Source organism: Micromys minutus (assembly GCF_963924665.1).
Source record: "Micromys minutus genome assembly, chromosome: 8".
In the NCBI taxonomy this organism is placed as follows: Eukaryota; Metazoa; Chordata; class Mammalia; order Rodentia; family Muridae; genus Micromys; species Micromys minutus.
Window position 1 is genome coordinate 24943107 of NC_137977.1, and position 21165 is coordinate 24964271.

Below are 21165 nucleotides of genomic sequence, written 5' to 3' on the forward strand. Positions count from 1 at the left end.
CATTAAAGAACGGGGTTTCCTATTGCTGTGGTATCAAGCTATGAAAAAGTAGTTTGACACTCTTCTTTCCAGTGTAGACTTGCTCAAGAGAAGTTGCTCCTATGGGGAATCAAAATGTTGGCTCCAGCTCAGTTCTCCAATATCTGAGAGTAAGACGGAACCTGAACATGGGGTTAGGTTAGAGAGTATTATGGGGACATGCGGGGGGAGATTCTAAAAAGATTTCCCTAGATTTTAGCTATTCGTAAAAAATATTTACTACTTAGATTTTAAACATAATGTCAGCGTTCAAATCACAGATGACATGTAGGACAGGGAAAACTGGAAAATACACCTTGGAGAGGGAAGTGTTTCTTGGTGATCAAATAAATCATGTGTGAGACACCGGGTTCAACCACGTCTGAAAAAAAGAAAAGAGATGAAACGTGCACATTTTTATTGACAGCCTGGTGTGGTGGTGCATGCCTTTAATCCCAGCACTCAGGGGGCAGAGGCAGGCAGATCTCTGAGTTTGAGGCCAGCCTGGATGACAAAATCAGTCCAGGACAGCCAGGGCTATGTAGAGAGACCCTGCCTAGCATTTTTTTCCTACTGTAAACGTATGTTGAATAGATTCATTGATGACCACTGGTGCTTCTATGGATGTAGAGAACCGTGTACTTAGTGTGGAGTTTAAAATGTCTAGGTGTTCATATTAAAGTATAGTCTGGGTATAGATTGTGATAAATTGACAGTTTAAGCTTTTCAAGCATTCATTCGGGTGTAGCTCATGGGAGAGGAGTTGTGCACAGCTCCTGGTTCAATCTGCAACACCTTAGAAAAGAAGCAAAAGAAAGTACTGTTTCTTAAGATGATAGGACAAAATAAGAATTCTTTGGAGACCTTATGTTGTAACAATGACATATATATTTTTTAAGTTTCTATTTGAGGAGTCACATCTATATTCAAATCATGAGTTTAACATGCATGTTAGTTTGGGGAAAGAATAGCAGCATAGATACTCATGTTGTATGTATCTGTGATGTGGTAACTGGGTAGCACTCATCACAAAATATCGCTCCTCGATTCAATGATTATTAACGTATTAATTATGACATCTCCACACTTGTGTGTAATGTGTGGCAATCACACTCACTCTCACATTGCTCTCCTATGCCCGCCCCTCCCCCACTCTTCCCAACTAACCCCATCCTACTTCCATATCTCTCCTGTGTTTATCAGGACTTTTCACAAAGCCACAGTGGAGATATTTTTGTTTGGTTTGCTTGGATTTGTGATTCAGGGTCCCATCGTGTCTCCCAGGCTAGCCCCATGCTTGCAGACAAATGAGTTCACATCCAACTGTTCTTTAGCGTGAAGACACAGCACAGGTGAGTCGTCGATGACTGAGAAGAGTGTGGGAAATGATCAGTTCCACTGCTCTGTGTGCAGTTAGCAGGTTCTACAATATAAATGGGCAGAAAAAGAAATTACTGGTATTTTTGTCTCATTTTTAAAGAAGTGTTAAATTACGTCCTACGTTTTGGATTTTCTCCTGAATAGCCAGAAAGCTCGCTATACACTAAACAAAGATTGACCTTATGTTTATCACTGTTGAAGTTAGTTGGTCTGATCTGCATGTAAAGATTCACAACATAATACATAATATTCCATAGTGTATTATTAGTTTCTTTAAAACGTTAAATACATAAATATCCACTGTAATCCAACCGTGAGATTAAAATGTGTGGGCATTTCATAACCCCATGTTCTGAGCAATACATACTTTTGGGGAAGAAATTTCTAAACAAGATAGACTGCAATTCCACTCAGAGCCTCTGGGCGTCGCTGTCGGCCAGTGCAGAGCAAGCTCCGCTGCCCCGGATCCCTCAGTCTCTAAGCTGCAATTTCCTGCACAGAAACGAATACACACACCAAGGGGAACTCACACTCATACAGACTAAGACAACGATTCCCGGCACCAAACTGGGGCCCCACTGTCCGGGGCCAAACGGACCTCACCCGGATAGGCTGCAACTCTCTCCTACTGTGAAGATCAGAAGACCTACAGAGAACCAGAGCCAGCGATGGGAGGGAGCTGCGCGCAGAGGCAGCGCCCCGGCCGCCCGCAGGTACTGTTTACCCTGCTGCTGCCTTTGTTCTGTCCCGCGCTGGGCCAGCAGGTCCGCTACTCCATCCCTGAGGAGCTGGACCGCGGTTCGGTGGTGGGGAACCTCGCCAAGGATCTGGGGCTCAGTGTCCTGGAAGTGTCTGCTAGGAAGCTGCGGGTTAGCGCTGAGAAGCTGCACTTCAGCGTGGATTCGGAGAGCGGGGACTTACTGGTGAAGGACCGCATAGACCGTGAGCAGATATGCAAAGGGAGGAGAAGGTGTGAGCTGCAGTTGGAAGCCGTGATGGAAAACCCTTTAAACATTTTCCATGTCGTTGTGGAGATTGAGGATGTTAATGATCACGCTCCTCAATTTGAGAAGAAAGAAACGCGTTTAGAAATCTTAGAATCTGTGTCGGTTGGTACACGAATACCCCTTGAGCCTGCCACTGACCCCGACATAAATTTGAATTCAATTAAAGATTACCAGATAAGTTCCAACCCTTATTTCTCATTAATGGTTAGAGTTAATCCTGATGGTGGCAAAACCCCAGAGTTGTCGCTGGAGAAGCTCCTAGACAGGGAAGAACAGAGGTCTCATCGCTTGATTCTGACAGCCTTGGATGGAGGTGACCCGCCCCGCAGTGCTACCACTCAGATAGAAATATCTGTAAAGGACAACAATGACAACCCTCCAGTGTTTAGCAAAGAGGAATATAGGATCAGTGTTAGTGAAAATCTTTCCCCAGGATCCTCTGTGTTACAAGTGACAGCCACCGATGAGGATGAGGGTGTCAATGCCGAGATAAGTTACTACTTTCGGAGCACTGCCCAGAGCACAAGACACGTGTTCTCACTGGATGAGAAAACAGGCGTGATCAAGACTAACCAGTCGTTGGATTTTGAAGACGTAGAGAGGTACACCATGGAGGTGGAAGCAAAGGACGGCGGAGGTCTCTCTGCACGGTGTAAAATCATCATAGAAGTCCTAGATGAAAATGACAACAGGCCAGAAATAACTGTCACCTCCCTTTCTGATCATATCTTGGAGAATTCTCCTCCAGGAGTGGTGGTTGCCCTCTTCAAAACGCGAGATCGGGATTTCGGAGGAAACGGAGAAGTCTCGTGTGATATAGACAAAGACCTGCCTTTCAAGATCCAGGCTTCTTCTAGCAACTACTATAAGTTAGTAACCGATGGAGCCCTAGACCGAGAGCAGAACCCACAGTATAATGTCACCATCACCGCCACGGACAAAGGCAAGCCAGCCCTTTCTTCCAGTACAACCATCGCTCTGCACATCACCGATGTTAATGACAACGCTCCGGCTTTCCAGAAGTCTTCCTACTTAGTCCATGTGGCAGAGAACAATCCTCCTGGAGCCTCCATCGCTCAGGTCAGCGCCTCCGACCCGGATTTGGGATCCAATGGTCATATCTCCTACTCCATCATAGCTAGTGACCTGGAGCCTAAATCGCTGTGGTCCTACGTGACCATAAATGCTCAAAGCGGAGTGGTGTTCGCGCAGCGCGCCTTCGACCATGAGCAGCTCCGCTCCTTCCAACTGACACTGCAGGCGCGCGACCAGGGATCGCCCGCGCTCAGCGCCAGCGTGAGCATGCGCGTGCTGGTGGGCGACCGCAACGACAATGCGCCACGCGTGCTGTATCCCGCGCTCGAGCCCGATGGCTCTGCGCTCTTCGACATGGTGCCGCGCGCTGCCGAGCCTGGATACCTGGTCACCAAGGTGGTGGCTGTGGACGCAGACTCAGGACACAATGCCTGGCTGTCCTACCACGTGCTACAGGCCAGCGACCCCGGGCTCTTCAGCCTGGGGCTGCGCACAGGCGAAGTGCGCACAGCGCGCGCCTTGGGGGAAAAGGATGCTGCGAGGCAGCGCCTGTTGGTTGGAGTTCGCGATGGTGGACAGCCGCCCCTCTCGGCCACCGCCACACTGCTTCTAGTATTCGCTGACAGCTTGCAGGAGGCCCTGCCTGACCTCAGTGAGCGCTCACTGCCCCCTGACCCGCAAGCGGAGCTGCAGTTTTACTTGGTGGTGGCCTTGGCCTTGATTTCTGTGCTTTTCCTCCTGGCTGTGATTCTAGCCATCGCACTGCGACTGCGACACTCCTCCAGTCCCTCTGTCTGGAGCTGCTTTCAGCCTGGATTTTGTTCCAAGACCAGACCAGGGGTTTCTCTCAACTATAGCGAGGGTACTCTACCCTATTCCTATAGTATGTGCGTTGGGCAAACGGGAAAGGCAGAGTTAAATTTTCTGAAATGTAGTGCACCTTTGCCTTCTTCTCAAGAAATTATCTGTGGTAGTTCTCCTGGGGCCTTAATTCCGCTTCACGTTGGGGATGATCTGACAACACATCCTGAGACTCTAACCCCGGTAAGTTTCATTTTATTCCTTAATAATACTAGTTTCTCTTACATCAAGTATAGTAACTTCATTTTTGTATCCATTTTGTAATCATTTGGAAAATCAGTAGCTAACTACCATCTTGTCTTCTCAGTGGTAAAATGATGACATTTCGTTCCTAAGTTCATCTATCCTTCGGTAGAAAAAATATCGTTAACAAATTGGAGATACCTTGTAAGGCTCTGGTTGGCAAACAATAGCAGTAAAAGCTTGTTGGAGAGGTGGGTCAAGGGAGGGTGAAAAGCACTTGTTGGTCTTGCAAAGGATATGGATTCGGTTCCCAGCACCCACACAGTAGATCACAACCATCCATCACTATAGATTCCAGGGCAAAGGGAAATCTGACACCTCCTTCTCTCTTCCCTGGGCCCCAGGCACCCACATGGTGCATATATACATGCACCCAAATGTTCATGAACATAAAACAATTTTTAAAACAGTAATTCTGCTGTCTAACTAAGTAAATGAATAACCTATCCAAGCTTGCTACTTAAATGGATTTATGCATCTAAGTTATACGTCTCAGTGCCTAAAATGCTGAGCAATCAGAACAGGTGCTCTTTTCCAGAAAACCTTTGGTTGTACATTATTTCTGCCACCTTTTGGCGTCTCCGTTTACTTTCATGTATTTGTCTATGTGAGCACTTGGAGAGGGGATATCAGCTAACAATCTTCCAGCTTTTGCTTGGTGACAGATGCTTCTCTTGAGAGGTGACTTGAGGTTTTGTTCATATTTCCAAGGTCCTGTGGTCCCCAGAAGTCAATATAACACCCCTGGCAGTGCTTTCTCCTCTACTTCTGGTTCTTCAGCCTTTTCCCGTGCTATTACCCTTCCTCTGTCTTAGAACTCCTTTTGTGCCTTTTCTCAACCTCTTCTTCTACATCAAAAGAGAGGGTTTCCAAGAAAACTGAGAGATCCTCTTGCCTTTTTGCTTTCCATATGTTTGTGATTTAAGATCTTTGAAAGAAAAATATTATTGTTGAATCTGGCCAGTACTTGCCTAGAATTCCAATGCTCAGGGTGCAAGACTCTGCCTTTCAAATCTATAGCAAAATATTTGAAGAGTGACATACTGACTGAACTTGCCAACAACCTGTTTTCAATATGAAGAAAATGAGCCTCTGGTTCCTTCCCGGTGTGGGTGGGTAGGCTAAACTCCAAATGCATACAAAAGGAAGTCCACCGTCTTCACACTTCCTGGTAAATGCCTAGGAGAAAACATTATTAAAGCCAGTATCAGTGCTCTGATAAAATAGAACACTTGGCATAAAAACGTGCTTATTCAAAACTCTACACCAGGGTTGGCGTTGATCTCAAGTGTAGAGCACTTGCCTCACATCGTGGGACTTCCCACACTGAAAAAAATCACATCAGTGGATCTTTGGTTTTGTTTCAGGTTTGTGCCTAAAATGGTAGTACATGTTTGTCTCCAATTACAACACATTTTAGTAGGCAACTGTAGGATTATCTGTTTTTGCTTTCTAATTATATAATAAGTTCATTTCTAAACAGCCTGATTAAAATTTCAACAAAAATCCTATATGAGCAGAGATACATCTTTCAAAAATATTAAGTATTAATAGACTATCTTGTCAGCCTCTTATAGGATTATAAACTAAACAACACAATCAGATTAAAGAAACCTAAAATAATCTTTCAAAGTGAATTTTATTAAAAGAAGGATGCCTGTCTCCGTGTGAATGAACGCCGAAGTTGTAAGACTTTTCAACATAAAATAAACATTATTTGTGTTTTAAGTGGGTGTGCTTGTGCTGGATATAAGATGCAAATATTATCAATTTAGCTTATTATACTCCCCAATAAGAAACCTCGAGAAGGGCTCTGATGCAACTCACTGTTGGAGCTCATGTCTGTGTGTGTGTGAAGCCCTGCTTTCAACCTCACGCCCTCTCAAAAAAATTAACAGAGAAACCAAAGGAAGTTAAAGTAAATTTTAAAAATTCAACAGGAAAATGCATTTGCTGGAATATTGTAGTGGGTGCAGTAACTTCTTCCGACTCTGAGCGTCGCTGTTCACCTACCGGATCTTGGTTGGGATTCTCAGGGTCCAAAAGCTTAAAGCCTCACAGTTCCGGCAAACAGCCTCCTGGGCTGCAACGAAAATCACCCCGGCAGTGAAGGTGCTCCAGCTGCGGAAGACTCCAGGGGATACAGAAAGAAGAAAAGAACCCGATGAAACACACCGTGCTCCTGGCGGATCGGGAAGAGCTTTGAGAGGACTCCGTAGTCAGAAGACAATGGCCGCTCAAAGGAATCTATCAGAGCGCACCAAATTGGTCCTCCTTTTACTATGGATGCCCTGGGAGTCCGCAGCCCGGCAGATCCGCTACTCGATTCCTGAGGAACTAGAGAAAGGCTCCTTCGTGGGCAACATCTCCAAGGACCTGGGACTGGAGCCCCGCGAGCTGGCGGAGCGCGGGGTCCGCATCATCTCCAGAGGTAGGTCACAGCTTTTCTCTCTGAACCCGCGAGGCGGCAGCCTGGTCACCGCAGGCAGGATAGACCGGGAGGAGCTGTGTGCCCAGAACTCGCCCTGTGTCGTGAGCTTTAACATCCTTGTGGAAGAAAGGGTGAAACTTTTTGGGATAGAGATAGAGGTAACGGATGTCAATGACAATGCGCCAAAATTCCAAGCAGAAACTCTAGATGTAAAAATTAATGAAAATGTCGCCCCAGGGATGCGTTTTCCTCTCCCGCAAGCTATTGATCCGGATGTGGGCGTCAACTCTCTGCAGAGCTACCAGCTCAGCCCCAATAAGCACTTCTCCCTAGTCGTTCAGAGCGGTGCTAAGGGCCTCAAGTACCCAGAGTTAGTGCTGGAGCGTGCCCTAGATCGCGAGGAAGAGGCGATTCATCACCTGGTCCTCGTGGCCTCTGATGGAGGAAACCCTCCCAGATCAGGCACTGTTCTCATCACTGTGACCGTCTTCGATGCAAATGACAATGCTCCAATCTTCACGTCGACTGAATACCGCGTGAACATTCCGGAGAACCTGCCTGTGGGCACTCAGCTGCTAAAGGTAACCGCCACCGACAAAGATGAAGGCGCCAATGGAGAAGTGACATACGCATTCCAAAAATCACTGGAGTCACAGTTGTCCAAATTCCAACTAGACAAAAATACCGGGGAAATAAAAATATCTGAAAATCTAGATTATGAAGAAATGAGTTTCTACGAACTAGAAATCCAAGCTGAAGATGGAGGGGCCTATCTTGCAACTGCGAAGGTGCTGGTTACAGTAGAAGATGTAAATGACAATAGTCCGGAGGTGACCATCACATCTCTCTTCAGTCCAGTGACAGAAGACTCTCCAGTGGGAACTGTCATAGCCCTTTTAAACGTCCATGATTTAGACTCTGGGCAGAACGGAGAGGTAACCTGTTCCATCTCTGGGAACCTACCCTTTAAATTAGAGAAGTCTATTGACAGTTACTATAGGCTAGTGACACAAAGAGCCCTTGATAGAGAACAGGTACCCTCCTACAACATCACAGTAACAGCCACTGATGGCGGGAACCCACCTTTGTCAACCAAAGCTCACTTCACTCTACAAGTGGCAGATATCAACGACAACCCACCGACCTTCTCTCGTACATCCTACTTTACCTACGTCCCAGAGAACAATCCCAGAGGCGCCTCCATCTTCTCGGTGACGGCCCTCGACCCAGACAGCAAAGAGAACGCCCAGATCGTTTACTCTCTGGCAGAAGACACCATCGAGGGGGCACCACTTTCTTCCTACATATCCATCAACTCAGACACTGGCATCCTGTATGCGCTCTGGTCCTTTGACTATGAGCAGTTTCGTGAACTGCGGGTGCAAGTGACTGCTAGCGACAGCGGGAAGCCTCCCCTCCACAGTAATGTGTCACTGACCCTGTTCGTGCTAGATCAAAATGACAACTCTCCAGAAATCCTGTACCCCACTATGCCCACTGACGGCTCCACTGGCGTAGAGCTTGCTCCCCGATCAGCAGAGCTGGGCTATCTAGTGACGAAGGTGGTGGCAGTGGACAGAGACTCAGGACAGAACGCCTGGCTGTCCTATCGCCTACTCAAGGCTAGCGAACCAGGGCTGTTCACGGTGGGGCTGCACACTGGTGAGGTGCGCACAGCACGGGCCCTGATGGACAGAGATGCTCTCAAGCAGAGTCTAGTGGTGGCTGTGCAGGACCATGGCCAGCCTCCTCTCTCCTCAACGGTCACTTTGACTGTTGCAGTAGCTGACAGCATTCCTGATGTTCTGGCAGATTTGAGCAGCCTGGAACCACCACAGGATCCTGAGGCATCGAGCCTCACACTCTACTTAGTAGTGGCCGTGGCAGCGGTTTCCTGCGTTTTTCTCGGCTTCGTCATTGTGCTGTTGGCACTCAGACTTAGGCGCTGGCACAAGTCTCATGTGCTGCAGTCTCCGAGAGATGGATTGGCTGGCGTGCCTGCCTCTCACTATGTGGGCGTGGACGGGGTGCGTGCTTTCTTGCAGACCTATTCGCACGAGGTCTCCCTCACCGCTGATTCGCGGAAGAGTCACCTGATCTTCCCGCAGCCCAACTACGCAGACACGCTCATCAGCCAGGAGAGCTGTGAGAAAAAAGATCCTTTGTCTTTGTTAGACGATTCGAAGTGTCCTGTAGAAGATGCTCCTTTGGTGCCAGTGAGTTCTGATTTTACGTTTTCTTTAAACAGTTAAGATCAGATTTGCTTTTAGGCTTGAACCCAAATGCTAGAAATAGTAGTTCTCTGTCTTCAGACACACCAGAAGAGGGCATCAGATCAGATTACAAATGGTTGTGAGGCACAGTGTGGTGCTGGGAATTGAACTCAGGACCTCTGGGAGAGCTCTCAGTGCTCTTAACCTCTGAGCCATCTCTGCAGCCCAGTAGATCTCTATTTTAAAACCACTTCTCTTGGCTCCAGGTTCTAGCGACACTTGCCTCTTAATAAAACAGAGTAGAATCCGGTAGTTAAGACTGTATCTGAAACTGTGGTGAAAACCACCTAGGTTGCTCTAAGGTCGTATGGGTAGCTTTTGCAGAACCTTGTTTTTATTGTGTTGCTGAGTACAGCAGGGACAGTATCTAAAGGGGAACTTCATGTGGAAGTGTCTGTTGATTTATGAGACCACATGCTGCAACCCTACCACTTTAGGAAACCCAGAGCTCAGAGTTCATTTGAAGGCAAGTCTGTTAAAATTAAGTAAGTGTCAGAAACAAATGCATTGGCCCAGCCAGACACACAAGGAAAGTCTAAGGCTCTTCTCTGGTGTTCTTTATAGACAAAGCAATATGTCATTGCGGTTACATTTTCAAACAATAACTGAATATACTTCTTTAGATATTTTAAGTTTTTCATTAATAGTCAACCAACAATTCCTAACTATGTGCTCAGAATCTTTATAACCATAACCATGCCCATTAGCCCAGTGGCATTCCTTCTGCATATGATTAGGTAGCATCTTACTGTATGAAAGACACAGCCTTTTAATTTCACCTTTCTTACTCAATGATGACTACAAGAATTTATATGAGGTTAAACTGAGAAATGATTAGTAAAAGAAAAAATGATGATATATTTGATTCGATCTCTGGATTTATTATTACTCTACAGAAGTAATTAAAACAGTGTTCTACTAAGTCCCAAAATACACCCCAGAGCCTGACACTTTTGTGCCAACACTTGGCTAACCATAGATCCATGGAAGGTAAGTACAGGCTCTGGGTCTCTAAAACTGTGTATTCATTGAAGCTCTGCCCTGCATCTTTGTCCCGCAAGAGTAATAATTATTATGTGCATATTTCAACTCTGTTATTTGAAAAAGTGCAAGCTTCAACAGCACTCTTTTGACGTTGCAAATGTTCTATTAAAATATTGAAAGCAGTGCTGAACATGAGTCAGGGTTGCATTCCAGTGCCTAAATGTGGATGGAAGGGTATTTAATTTTTAACTAATGAGAGCTAAAGTTGATGACAAAAGATGATTATCCTCAAAAAGAGAAATAGTCATTTCCTATGGATGAAGGACTTGGTTCTGGGGGCCTTCACTTTCCTTCATGCTTTTTAATTTGAAAGAAATGCACTTTCATTCTACCCAAAATGAGTAAAAACTTTTACATATGAAATAATACTTATTAATAAAATTTTCACGAGAGAAACAAAATCAATGAGAAAGAAAATTCAAGTATTTTGGCTATCAAGTTGTGCTTATAGAAAATAAAAGATTCCCCAAAAATCTGAAACGCCAGACTGCAATTCCACTCAGAGCCTCTGGGCGTCGCTGTCGGCCAGTGCAGAGCAAGCTCCGCTGCCCCGGATCCCTCAGTCTCTAAGCTGCAATTTCCTGCACAGAAACGAATACACACACCAAGGGGAACTCACACTCATACAGACTAAAACAACGATTCCCGGCACCAAACTGGGGCCCCACTGTCCGGGGCCAAACGGACCTCACCCGGATAGGCTGCAACTCTCTCCTACTGTGAAGATCAGAAGACCTACAGAGAATCCGAGCCAGCGATGGGAGGGAGCTGCGCTCAGAGGCAGCGCCCCGGCCGCCCGCAGGTACTGTTTACCCTGCTGCTGCCTTTGTTCTGTCCCGCGCTGGGCCAGCAGGTCCGCTACTCCATCCCTGAGGAGCTGGACCGCGGTTCGGTGGTGGGGAACCTCGCCAAGGATCTGGGGCTCAGTGTCCTGGAAGTGTCTGCTAGGAAGCTGCGGGTTAGCGCTGAGAAGCTGCACTTCAGCGTGGATTCGGAGAGCGGGGACTTACTGGTGAAGGACCGCATAGACCGTGAGCAGATATGCAAAGGGAGGAGAAGGTGTGAGCTGCAGTTGGAAGCCGTGATGGAAAACCCTTTAAACATTTTCCATGTCGTTGTGGAGATTGAGGATGTTAATGATCACGCTCCTCAATTTCCAAAAGACGAAATAAACCTAGAGATAAGTGAATCGGTCAGCCCAGGGGTGAGAACAATTCTGGAGTCAGCAAAAGATCCTGATATTGGTGTGAATTCTCTAAGTAAGTATCAGTTAAGTCCTAACGACTACTTCTCATTGCTGGTGAAAGACAATCCTGACGGTAGCAAATATCCAGAATTAGAATTGCAAAAGATGCTGGACCGAGAAGCAGAGAGCACACACCACCTGGTGCTGACAGCTGTAGACGGTGGGGACCCGCCCCGTACTGGTACCGCTCAGCTTCGAATCCGAGTGATGGACGCCAACGATAACCCCCCAGTGTTCAGCCAAGACGTGTACAGAGTCCGCCTTCGAGAAGACTTGCCTCCAGGGACGACCGTCCTGAGGCTAAAGGCAACGGATCAGGACGAGGGCATCAATGCAGAGTTCATATATTCCTTCCTGGGTGTGGCTAACAAAGCCCACCAAGCGTTCTCTCTGGATCCCATAACAGGAGATATTGTAACTCGCCAGTCATTGGATTTTGAAGAAATAGAACAATATACGATTGATGTGGAGGCAAAGGACCGAGGATCTCTCTCCTCACAGTGTAAAGTAATCATAGAGGTTCTAGACGAGAACGACAACCGTCCAGAAATAATCCTCACTTCTCTCTCTGATCAGATTTTGGAGGATTCCCCTTCCGGAACCGTTGTGGCCCTCTTCAAGGTACGGGATCCAGATTCTGGGGAAAACGCAGAAGTCACGTGCAGCTTGAGCGGAAACAATCCATTTAAGATTCATTCCTCTTCCAATAATTACTACAAGTTAGTAACAGATAGCACTCTAGACCGGGAACAGACCCCAGGGTACAACGTCACTATCACAGCCACAGATAGGGGCAAGCCGCCCCTTTCCTCCAGCACAACCATCACTCTGAATGTCGCTGACGTCAACGACAATGCACCTGTTTTTCAACAAAAGGCCTACCTGATAACTGTACCAGAAAACAACCAGCCGGGTACCTCCATAACTCAAGTCAGAGCATGGGATCCAGACGTGGGATCCAATGGCCTCGTCTCCTACTCCATCATAGCCAGCGACCTAGAACCAAAAGCGCTGTCGTCCTTCGTGTCTGTGAACCAGGACAGTGGAGTGGTGTATGCTCAGCGCGCCTTCGACCACGAGCAGCTTCGCTCCTTCCAGCTGACACTGCAGGCGCGCGATCACGGATCTCCAGCGCTCAGCGCCAACGTGAGCATGCGCGTGCTGGTGGGCGACCGCAACGACAATGCGCCACGCGTACTTTATCCCGCGCTCGAGCCCGATGGCTCTGCGCTCTTCGACATGGTGCCACGCGCTGCTGAACCTGGGTACCTGGTCACCAAGGTGGTGGCTGTGGATGCAGACTCAGGACACAATGCCTGGCTGTCTTACCACGTGCTGCAGGCCAGCGACCCGGGACTCTTCAGCCTGGGGCTGCGCACGGGCGAAGTGCGCACAGCGCGCGCCTTGGGCGACAAGGATGCAGCTCGTCAGCGTCTTCTGGTCGCTGTGCGTGATGGTGGACAGCCACCCCTGTCTGCTACTGCTACACTGCTCCTAGTTTTTGCAGACAGCCTACAAGAAGCATTGCCAGACCTGGTCGATCATCCCATCCCCTCCGACCCTCAGAGTGAGCTTCAGTTTTATCTGGTCATAGCCTTGGCCTTGATCTCCGTGCTTTTCCTTCTCGCAGTAATTTTGGCCATTGCTGTGCGCTTGCGACAGTCTTCCAGTCCATCAACCACTGGTTGCTTTGGGTCGGTTCTTGGTTCCAAGTCTAGACCAGTACTTCCACCCAACTACAGTGAGGGAACATTGCCCTATGCCTATAACCTGTGCGTGCCAGATCAACTTAAGCCAGAATTTAATTTTCTCACATCCGTTGGAGATTGTCCAGCCGCACAAGATATTCTCAACAAAGATAGCTCCTCGGCACTGTTGGCTAGCATTTTAACTCCTAGTGTTGAAGCAGACGAGAAGATCTTTAACCAGGTATTTAGTATTATGCTCTTTCTATTCCAGTACATCAATGTAGTCCTATAGAGCTGCTGTTTTAATGGATGGTTTGTTTTGTTTTGTTTGAGACAGGGTCTCTCTGTGTAGTCCTGGTTCTTCTGGAACTTGCTATATAGACCAGGAAGGCCAAGAATTCACAGAGATCCACCTGCCTCTGCTTCACAAGCAGTGGAATTAAAGGGGTGGACATCTGTACCAAGCTGGACTCCACTTCGGAGCTTTAAGTTCCTAAGAGAAATAGTGTAGGTCAAGCTTGTGGGTTTCACTGTTTTGGGAGGGTGTGGAGTGTGCTGTAGTGACAAAATATGTACCTTGTGTGGACCAAAACCAGTTCAACCCAGCATGCACAAACGGTTTGTGGTGCTGACTCCACTGTCCAATCATATTTAATTCTTTTAAAAAATTTATATTCGAGCATATAGTAGGTCTAGGTCCTGCTTCAATGACCAGTCCCCTCCTCCTTCTCCTCCGGCCTCTAACACACACAGTATATGAAAATCTCACGTCAATTTTTCATTAAGATGCCTTCTTCCAGTTATAGATATAAAATGCAGTTATATTTTATTATCTTTTAAATGATAACCATAATACTATTCAAATTTTGAATGAAACATCCCGTCGTTGTTATACTCATTAAAAAATAACTCGTTATAAATAAGAGCATCATCGGTGGGAACCAGAGAGGTGGCTCAGTGGTTAAGAACGCCATTTCTCTTTGAGAGGACCCAAGTTCAGTTCCCAGCACCCACGACCGCGATAACTCCAGCTCCACCTCCTTCGACTTCACATGAACCCATACTCGCCTGTGCACATACTCACAAAGACATGCATATGCACATAATTAAAATAATAAAATTAAAACTTGAATAAAAAGCAGTAAGAATAATAGCTGTAAGTCCTACCTGGGGATTTCGACTGGACCATACTGGTTTCACATTTATGACCGCCGTGTCTCTTCGGTTAGTAAACCCAGCTGGAAGCATAACTAACCTGTATGTGTTAAGTTCCCGTGTTATTGTTTTTAATTAAGCAAGTCCATTTAATAACTACGCTTCTCATAAATGCTCTTGGTAAATTTTACATCACACTACATAGCTATTATTTGCGGTTTTCGGCTTCACAGATGTTCTGATCCACAGAAAAGGTGAGTGTGACAGTTTTTCCTCCGCAACAGACACCAGGTTTTATTAGTGTTGCAATAATAACATTGGGCTCTAGGCGCCGCTCTTGACCAATCAGGGAATGGGAGGACAAAGCTATTGAGTACTTCTCCGGAGCCTCTACCACACAAAGCCGAAAGGGATGGATACTCACGCATCTTTATTCTGGAAGTAGAAACACCTCCGTTCGTTTTGGAATATGTTTTGGATGCGGGATACCTGGAACCTCGTAGACACAAAAGCTGACTCGGAAAAAATAAATCAAAAATAAACCGGCGCAAGGCCCTCACGGAACAACGCTCACATCCAGCCATGGCGAATCAGCCTCAGCGCCTGGACCGCCGCGCGCTGGTCCCGCTGTGCATTTTCCTGGGGGCCTTGCTGACCCTCGGGACAGGACAGATCCGATACTCGGTTCCAGAAGAGACGGATAAAGGCTTCTTCGTAGGCAACATCTCCAAAGACTTGGGGCTGGAGCCCTGGGAGGTCGGGGACCGCGGAGTCCGCATCATCTCCAGAGGACAATCGCAGCTTTTCTCTCTGAATCCGCGAGGCGGCAGCTTGGTCACTGTGGGTAGGATCGACCGTGAAGAGCTGTGTGATGCGCTGCCCTCCTGCTTGCTGAATTTGGAAATTCTCGTGGAGGAAACTCTGAAGATTTACGGAGTGGAGGTGGAAGTAACGGACATTAACGACAACGCCCCCAGCTTCCGGGAAGAGGAGGTAGAGATCAAAGTCAGCGAGCACACTAGTCCTGGATCGCGATTTCCGCTTCCTAAGGCGAGGGATCCGGATGCAGGGATGAACTCCCTCCAGAGCTACCAGCTCAGCCCAAGCAGTTATTTTTCGCTGCAGGTGAGAGGCGGGACTGATGGGGACAAGAATCCAGAACTAGTGCTGGAGGAAAGTCTGGACCGGGAGAAAGAGGCATCTCACCACCTCCTCCTTACAGCCTTAGATGGGGGCGATCCCATCCGCAAGGGCACGGTTCCCATTCGCGTGGTGGTCCTCGACGCAAATGACCACATCCCAAAATTTACACAGTCTGTGTACAGAGTGAATGTTCCTGAAAACCTCAGCCCTGGAACGCGGGTGCTCGTGGTAAATGCCACAGACCCAGATGAGGGTATCAACGGGGAAGTGACGTACTCTTTCCGGAAAATGAAAGGCAAAGCTTCTGAAATATTTCAACTGAATTCTCAAACTGGCGAAGTTCTAGTCGGAAAGCCTCTGGATTTTGAAAAATATAGATTCTATGAGATGGAAATTCAAGGCCAAGATGGTGGAGGGTTGTTGAGCACCGCCATGCTGTTGATCACGGTTGAAGATGTGAACGATAACGCTCCAGAAATAACTGTCACCTCTTCCATGAACTCGGTGCCGGAAAATTCTCCTTCGGGCACGGTAATTGCTCTTCTAAACGTTCAAGATCAAGATTCTGGAGAAAGTGGTCAGGTCTCTTGCTTCATTCCTAGCGGTCTTCCTTTTAAGTTAGAAAAGACGTATGGAGATTATTATAAACTGATAACAAGCGGTGAACTGGACCGGGAGCAGGTGGAGAACTACAACATTACACTGGTCGCCAGAGATCAGGGAAGTCCACCCTTGTCTACAGAAACTCACTTCTTGCTGAAGGTGGCAGATGCCAACGACAACCCCCCAGTCTTCACTCACCCCTCTTACTCGGCCTACATTCCTGAAAACAACCCCAGAGGCTCTTCCATCTTCTCCGTGACCGCCATTGATAGGGATAGCAGAGAAAACGCCCAGGTCACCTACTCTCTGGCTGAGGACACCATCCAGGGAACACCTCTGTCCTCTTACGTCTCTATCAACTCAGACACAGGCGTGCTGTATGCCCTGCAGTCCTTCGACTATGAGCAATTCCAGACCCTACAACTGGTAGTGACCGCTAGTGACAATGGAAACCCACCATTAAGCAGCAATGTTTCGCTGACCCTTTTCGTGCTGGACCAGAATGACAACACTCCAGAGATCCTATACCCCTCGCTGCCTACTGATGGCTCCACTGGTGTGGAATTGGCGCCTCGCTCCGCGGAGCCGGGTTATTTAGTGACCAAGGTGGTGGCTGTGGACAGAGACTCTGGGCAGAACGCCTGGCTGTCCTACCGCCTGCTCAAAGCCAGCGAGCCAGGGCTCTTCTCGGTGGGACTACACACGGGGGAGGTGCGCACAGCCCGAGCCATGATGGACAAAGACGCTCTCAAACAGAGCCTCGTGGTAACTGTGCAGGATCACGGTCAGCCTCCTCTCTCCGCCACTGTCAGGCTCACGGTGGCGGTAGCTGACAGCATTCCAGAGGTTCTGGAGGACTTGGTTAGTCTGGAGTCTCCCGCCAACACGGATGAGTCAGGCCTCACCCTCTACCTAGTGGTGGCCATCACTGCAGTCTCCTGCATCTTCCTCATCTTTGTCATGGTGCTGCTGGCTCTCAGGCTTCGGCGCTGGCATTCGTCACGTCTGCTCCAGGCTGCGGGTGGATTGGCTGGCGTGCCTCCCTCGCACTTTGTGGGCGTGGACCGGATGAGCGCTTTCCTCCAGACCTATTCCCACGAAGTTTCCCTCACTGCAGACTCAAGGAAGAGTCACCTGATCTTCCCGCAGCCCAACTACGCAGACACGCTCATCAGCCAGGGGAGCTGTGGGAAAAGCGAGCCTCTCCTGGTAACTGAAGACTCAGCTACAGTTTTAGGCAAATGTGAGCCGACAGATATTCAGGTGAGATATATAGTTCTTTGCTTCCCGATTGTTCCTGATTTGGCACACGCCTTGAAGGAACTTTTGTTGAGCTGGTTATGAAAAGTAGGCTTGGGTGCGTGTAATTAGTCCGTGCATACTAGAGCACTACCCGTTGGTTTGTGTAACTTATAACATCAGCAGATTGACATTTCTTTTCGGAAGAGCTTTGTCAAAGTCAATTTTTGGTACTTGCACATTTTCTTCTGATTTTAAGGGGCTATATCGATTATGTTCGCTTGCTTTGTAGTGAGTTGGCTTCACTATTGTTTGTCTATCATCGTGATTGGTGGCTATCAAGGCAGACTAATTATGATTCAACTCGATGGTGCACAAACAAAATTCCATTTTCACAGCGTCTGTATAGTCCACTATGATTTGCTGCTAATGTTTAAATTGAATTAACTCTAGCGCGCTCTCTGCAGCTTTTCCTCGTTTGTCTACACACTGCTTGTAATGAGTTTTTCTTTGACCAGTTGTTTTGCTTTCTGATGGCAGATGAAATATTTGGATCCTGTTGACTATTTCAATTTTGTATCATTGCTTCTTTCTATCAAAACAGACTTGGCCAGGTTTTAGTTACAAGGCTTTGTTGGGAGAGAAATGCAGAACCAGTTTCTTTTCTTTTCTTATGCTTTCTACCCATCCCTACTGTGAATTTACTACATTGTTCTGAAGAGTAACCAGACTATTGAGTTGTTGCTGCCTTTTATCCATTTACTGTAGTGTAGAATGCTTTTCCCCTCTTATTTTCTTGTTCATTTTTTATGTTTCCTTTCCTTCCGAGTGCTTTTTAATGTAATAAATTCATATTTGGAAATGATTTTTTATCCCATGCTCCTCAAAAAGTTGCAAATTTAAATTTGTAAAAATTAGAGATTGGAGTGGGATTTGAGTTGTGGAAGTGACTAATTTAGGGGCTTGGGTATAGTTTAGTGGTTGATCATGTGCTTAGTGTGCTTGGCATGGGCAAGACCTTTGGTGCCATCCCTAGTGTCTTGGGAGTCAAAGGATAAGTTTGCTTGAATTCATCTGCTCCTGTAATCTTCTTCTTCTTCTTCTTCTTCTTCTTCTTCTTCTTCTTCTTCTTTTCTTCTTCTTCTTCTTCTTCTTCTTCTTCTTCTCTTCTTTTCTTCTTCTTCTTCTTCTTCTTCTTCTTCTTCTTCTTCTTCTTCTTCTTCTTCTTCTTCTTCTTCTTCTTCTTCTTCTTCTTCTTCCCTCTCCTCCTCCTCCTCCTCTTCTTCTTCTTCTTTTTATTCTTCTCCACCAATCTTGCAGTTTAGATACCCTTTTCTTTCCTCAAGTTATTTTTGCACTACATTTATTTAAGCATATTCAATTGTTCTAATCAGAAAAAAAGCTTGCTATTGAGGCTTCAGTACACATCCAATAGTGTGCATATTACCTGAAACAATGGCAACAAGGAAAAGATACCTGTGAAGGTTTGATCACAGAAATCACCTTCATAATCAAACTCCGTATCCTGTGTCACGACTAAAGATTTGGTTCAAATTGCTTGCATATTAATATTTTCTTTCAATTTTTATGTTTCTCATTTAGGAGTTTGATCTTAATATAATTCATTATGAATTTGGTGATTGGTGATTGTTTTTTTCTGTTGGAAAGAGTATTCTTCCTAACAGATGCCTAAATTTGCCCTGAAGCAAAAAAAGTATTTGAGTGTTTTGTGTAATGTTTATTCTTATGAAATTCCAAACTTAGAAGAAAAAGAACTTTAAGACACTACACTTAAACTAGAATTAGATTATTTAAAACTCATTTGATTGGTAAGGAAAAGATGGTCAATATTTTTAAGCACAATCTAAACTATTTGGGGGCTCTTCGGCAAGCTCTTGAAGAAGAAAAAGAAAAGGTTGTCTCTGAAAGTTGATTCGCAAGTCATAGGAGATTCAGTTAGGATGCAACATATAGTTTGTTTAAATAAAAGGATAAAAAGATGCCCTTCCATCTCATGTCATGAGACTCTTAAGAGTGATTGAACATTTAACAATCCTTGTGATGCATCTATATTACAACTGAAAATAATTTATGGTATTGACCATCTTTATTCCAAGTGTGCCCTAAATAATTGTGAGTGCCTCTCCTCTGATAATGATGCATGCATCATACTGAAGATGTGTGGTGTCATTTCGTCACTGTCGAGTTTTCCTATACCGCTTGGTGGGGCTGTTTTTCCACGTGGTCTTGAGAAAGGGCTTTCCTGGTTCTTCCAGTGTGTGTGTGTTTCCTTAGAAAAGACAAGCCTTTTACTCTGTCGTCACTGGCTAATAGGTATGCTACAGATCTCACCTCTACGGAGCTTTATTCAGCAGCAACATGGAAACCAAATTCTAAACTCATAAATTCTTTTGCTCCCCGTGTCTCAACATAGCTCAGTATACCTAATCGCATTGAGTCTGCGAAGGGTTCTAATTGCAATTTTATAAATGGACTCTGGGCGCCGCTGCTGTCCAATTCGCTGAAAGAGCTGAGTCCAGGCTCCACGGGTTGAAACTGTGTACATTCACTGGAGGTTTAAGGAGTAGGGGGACTTGAATTTTCATCTTGGCAAGTCAGATTGAAGACTGTGATATCATCCGACTCAGAGCGATTGGGTTTTCTTCCTGGTGGAAACAGTTCGTGAAGCCTCTTCCCTTCACACCGGTGCAGAAGAAGGATGGAGCGCCGCGTGAAGCTAGGGAACAGGACCCTGTGGAGGCAAGTACTCTTTTCCTTTTTGCTGCCTTTGTTCTGCACGGGGCTCTCAGAGCAAGTCCGGTACTCTATTCCGGAAGAAATGGCCTTGGGTTCGGTCGTGGGAAACCTCGCTAAGGACCTGGGGCTGCCTGTTCAGGACTTGCTGATTCGAAACCTTAGAGTTATCGCAGAGAAGCCGTATCTTAGTGTGAACCCAGAGAACGGAAACATAGTTGTGAGCGACAGAATAGACCGCGAGTTACTCTGCGTCCAAAGCCCTCTGTGTGTGCTCCCCTTAGAGATTGTGGCAGAAAATCCCCTAAACGTTTTTCACATCAGCGTGGTGATAGAAGATATAAATGATAACCCTCCTCGTTTTCTCCAAAATAGTATTGTTTTGCATATCAATGAATTTGCAATTCCAGGCACAAGGTTTGGCCTGGAATCTGCCATAGATGCAGATGTAGGACTGAACTCTCTCCAGAGTTACCAGCTCAGTTTGAATGAGCACTTCTCTCTGGTGGCGAAGGACAAGACTGAAGGAAAGGATGCTCCAGAATTAGTGTTGGAGAAGCCCCTGGACAGGGAAAAGCAGAGCTCCCAGCTCTTGGTCCTGACAGCAGTAGATGGGGGAGAACCAGTCCTTACTGGCACTGCTCAGATTCAAATCGAAGTTACTGATGCCAATGATAATGCCCCTGTGTTCAGCCAAAGTATGTACAAAGTCAGTGTTAGAGAGAACACGCCCTCAGGCACCTCTGTGCTAACAGTGATGGCTACTGACCAGGATGAGGGTGTCAATGCAGAAATTACCTACTCCTTCAAATCACTAGGAGAAGATATTAGAGCTAAGTTTGTCCTAGATCATCAGAATGGAGAAGTTAAATCCAAAGGCCCCATTGACTTTGAAACCCAGAGGACTTACACCATGAACATAGAGGCCAAGGATGGTGGAGGCATGGCCACAGAATGTAAAGTTGTAATAGAAGTTCTCGACGAGAACGACAATGCCCCAGAAGTGGTTTTTACTTCGGTGTCCAATTCTATAAGGGAAGATGCA

At 46.5% G+C, this 21165-nt stretch overlaps 2 protein-coding genes across 2 annotated transcripts in view; both read left to right on the top strand.

Moving 5' to 3' along the window:
• LOC308423365 (uncharacterized protein) overlaps positions 1-21165 on the top strand; it is a gene marked incomplete at its 5' end in the record, with an annotated part of 161684 nt that overhangs the window by 67542 nt on the left and 72977 nt on the right. The gene's annotated exons all lie outside the window — the stretch shown is intronic.
• Positions 6705-19920, top strand: LOC308423702 (uncharacterized protein; the record flags this gene model as incomplete). The annotated part of the gene is made up of 5 exons (XM_080920507.1): positions 6705-9191; positions 10993-13467; positions 14587-14635; positions 14962-17390; positions 19801-19920. The coding sequence occupies exons 1-5, from the start codon at positions 6774-6776 to the stop codon at positions 19918-19920; spliced, it is 7491 nt and encodes a 2496-aa protein (XP_080776633.1). The 5' UTR covers positions 6705-6773.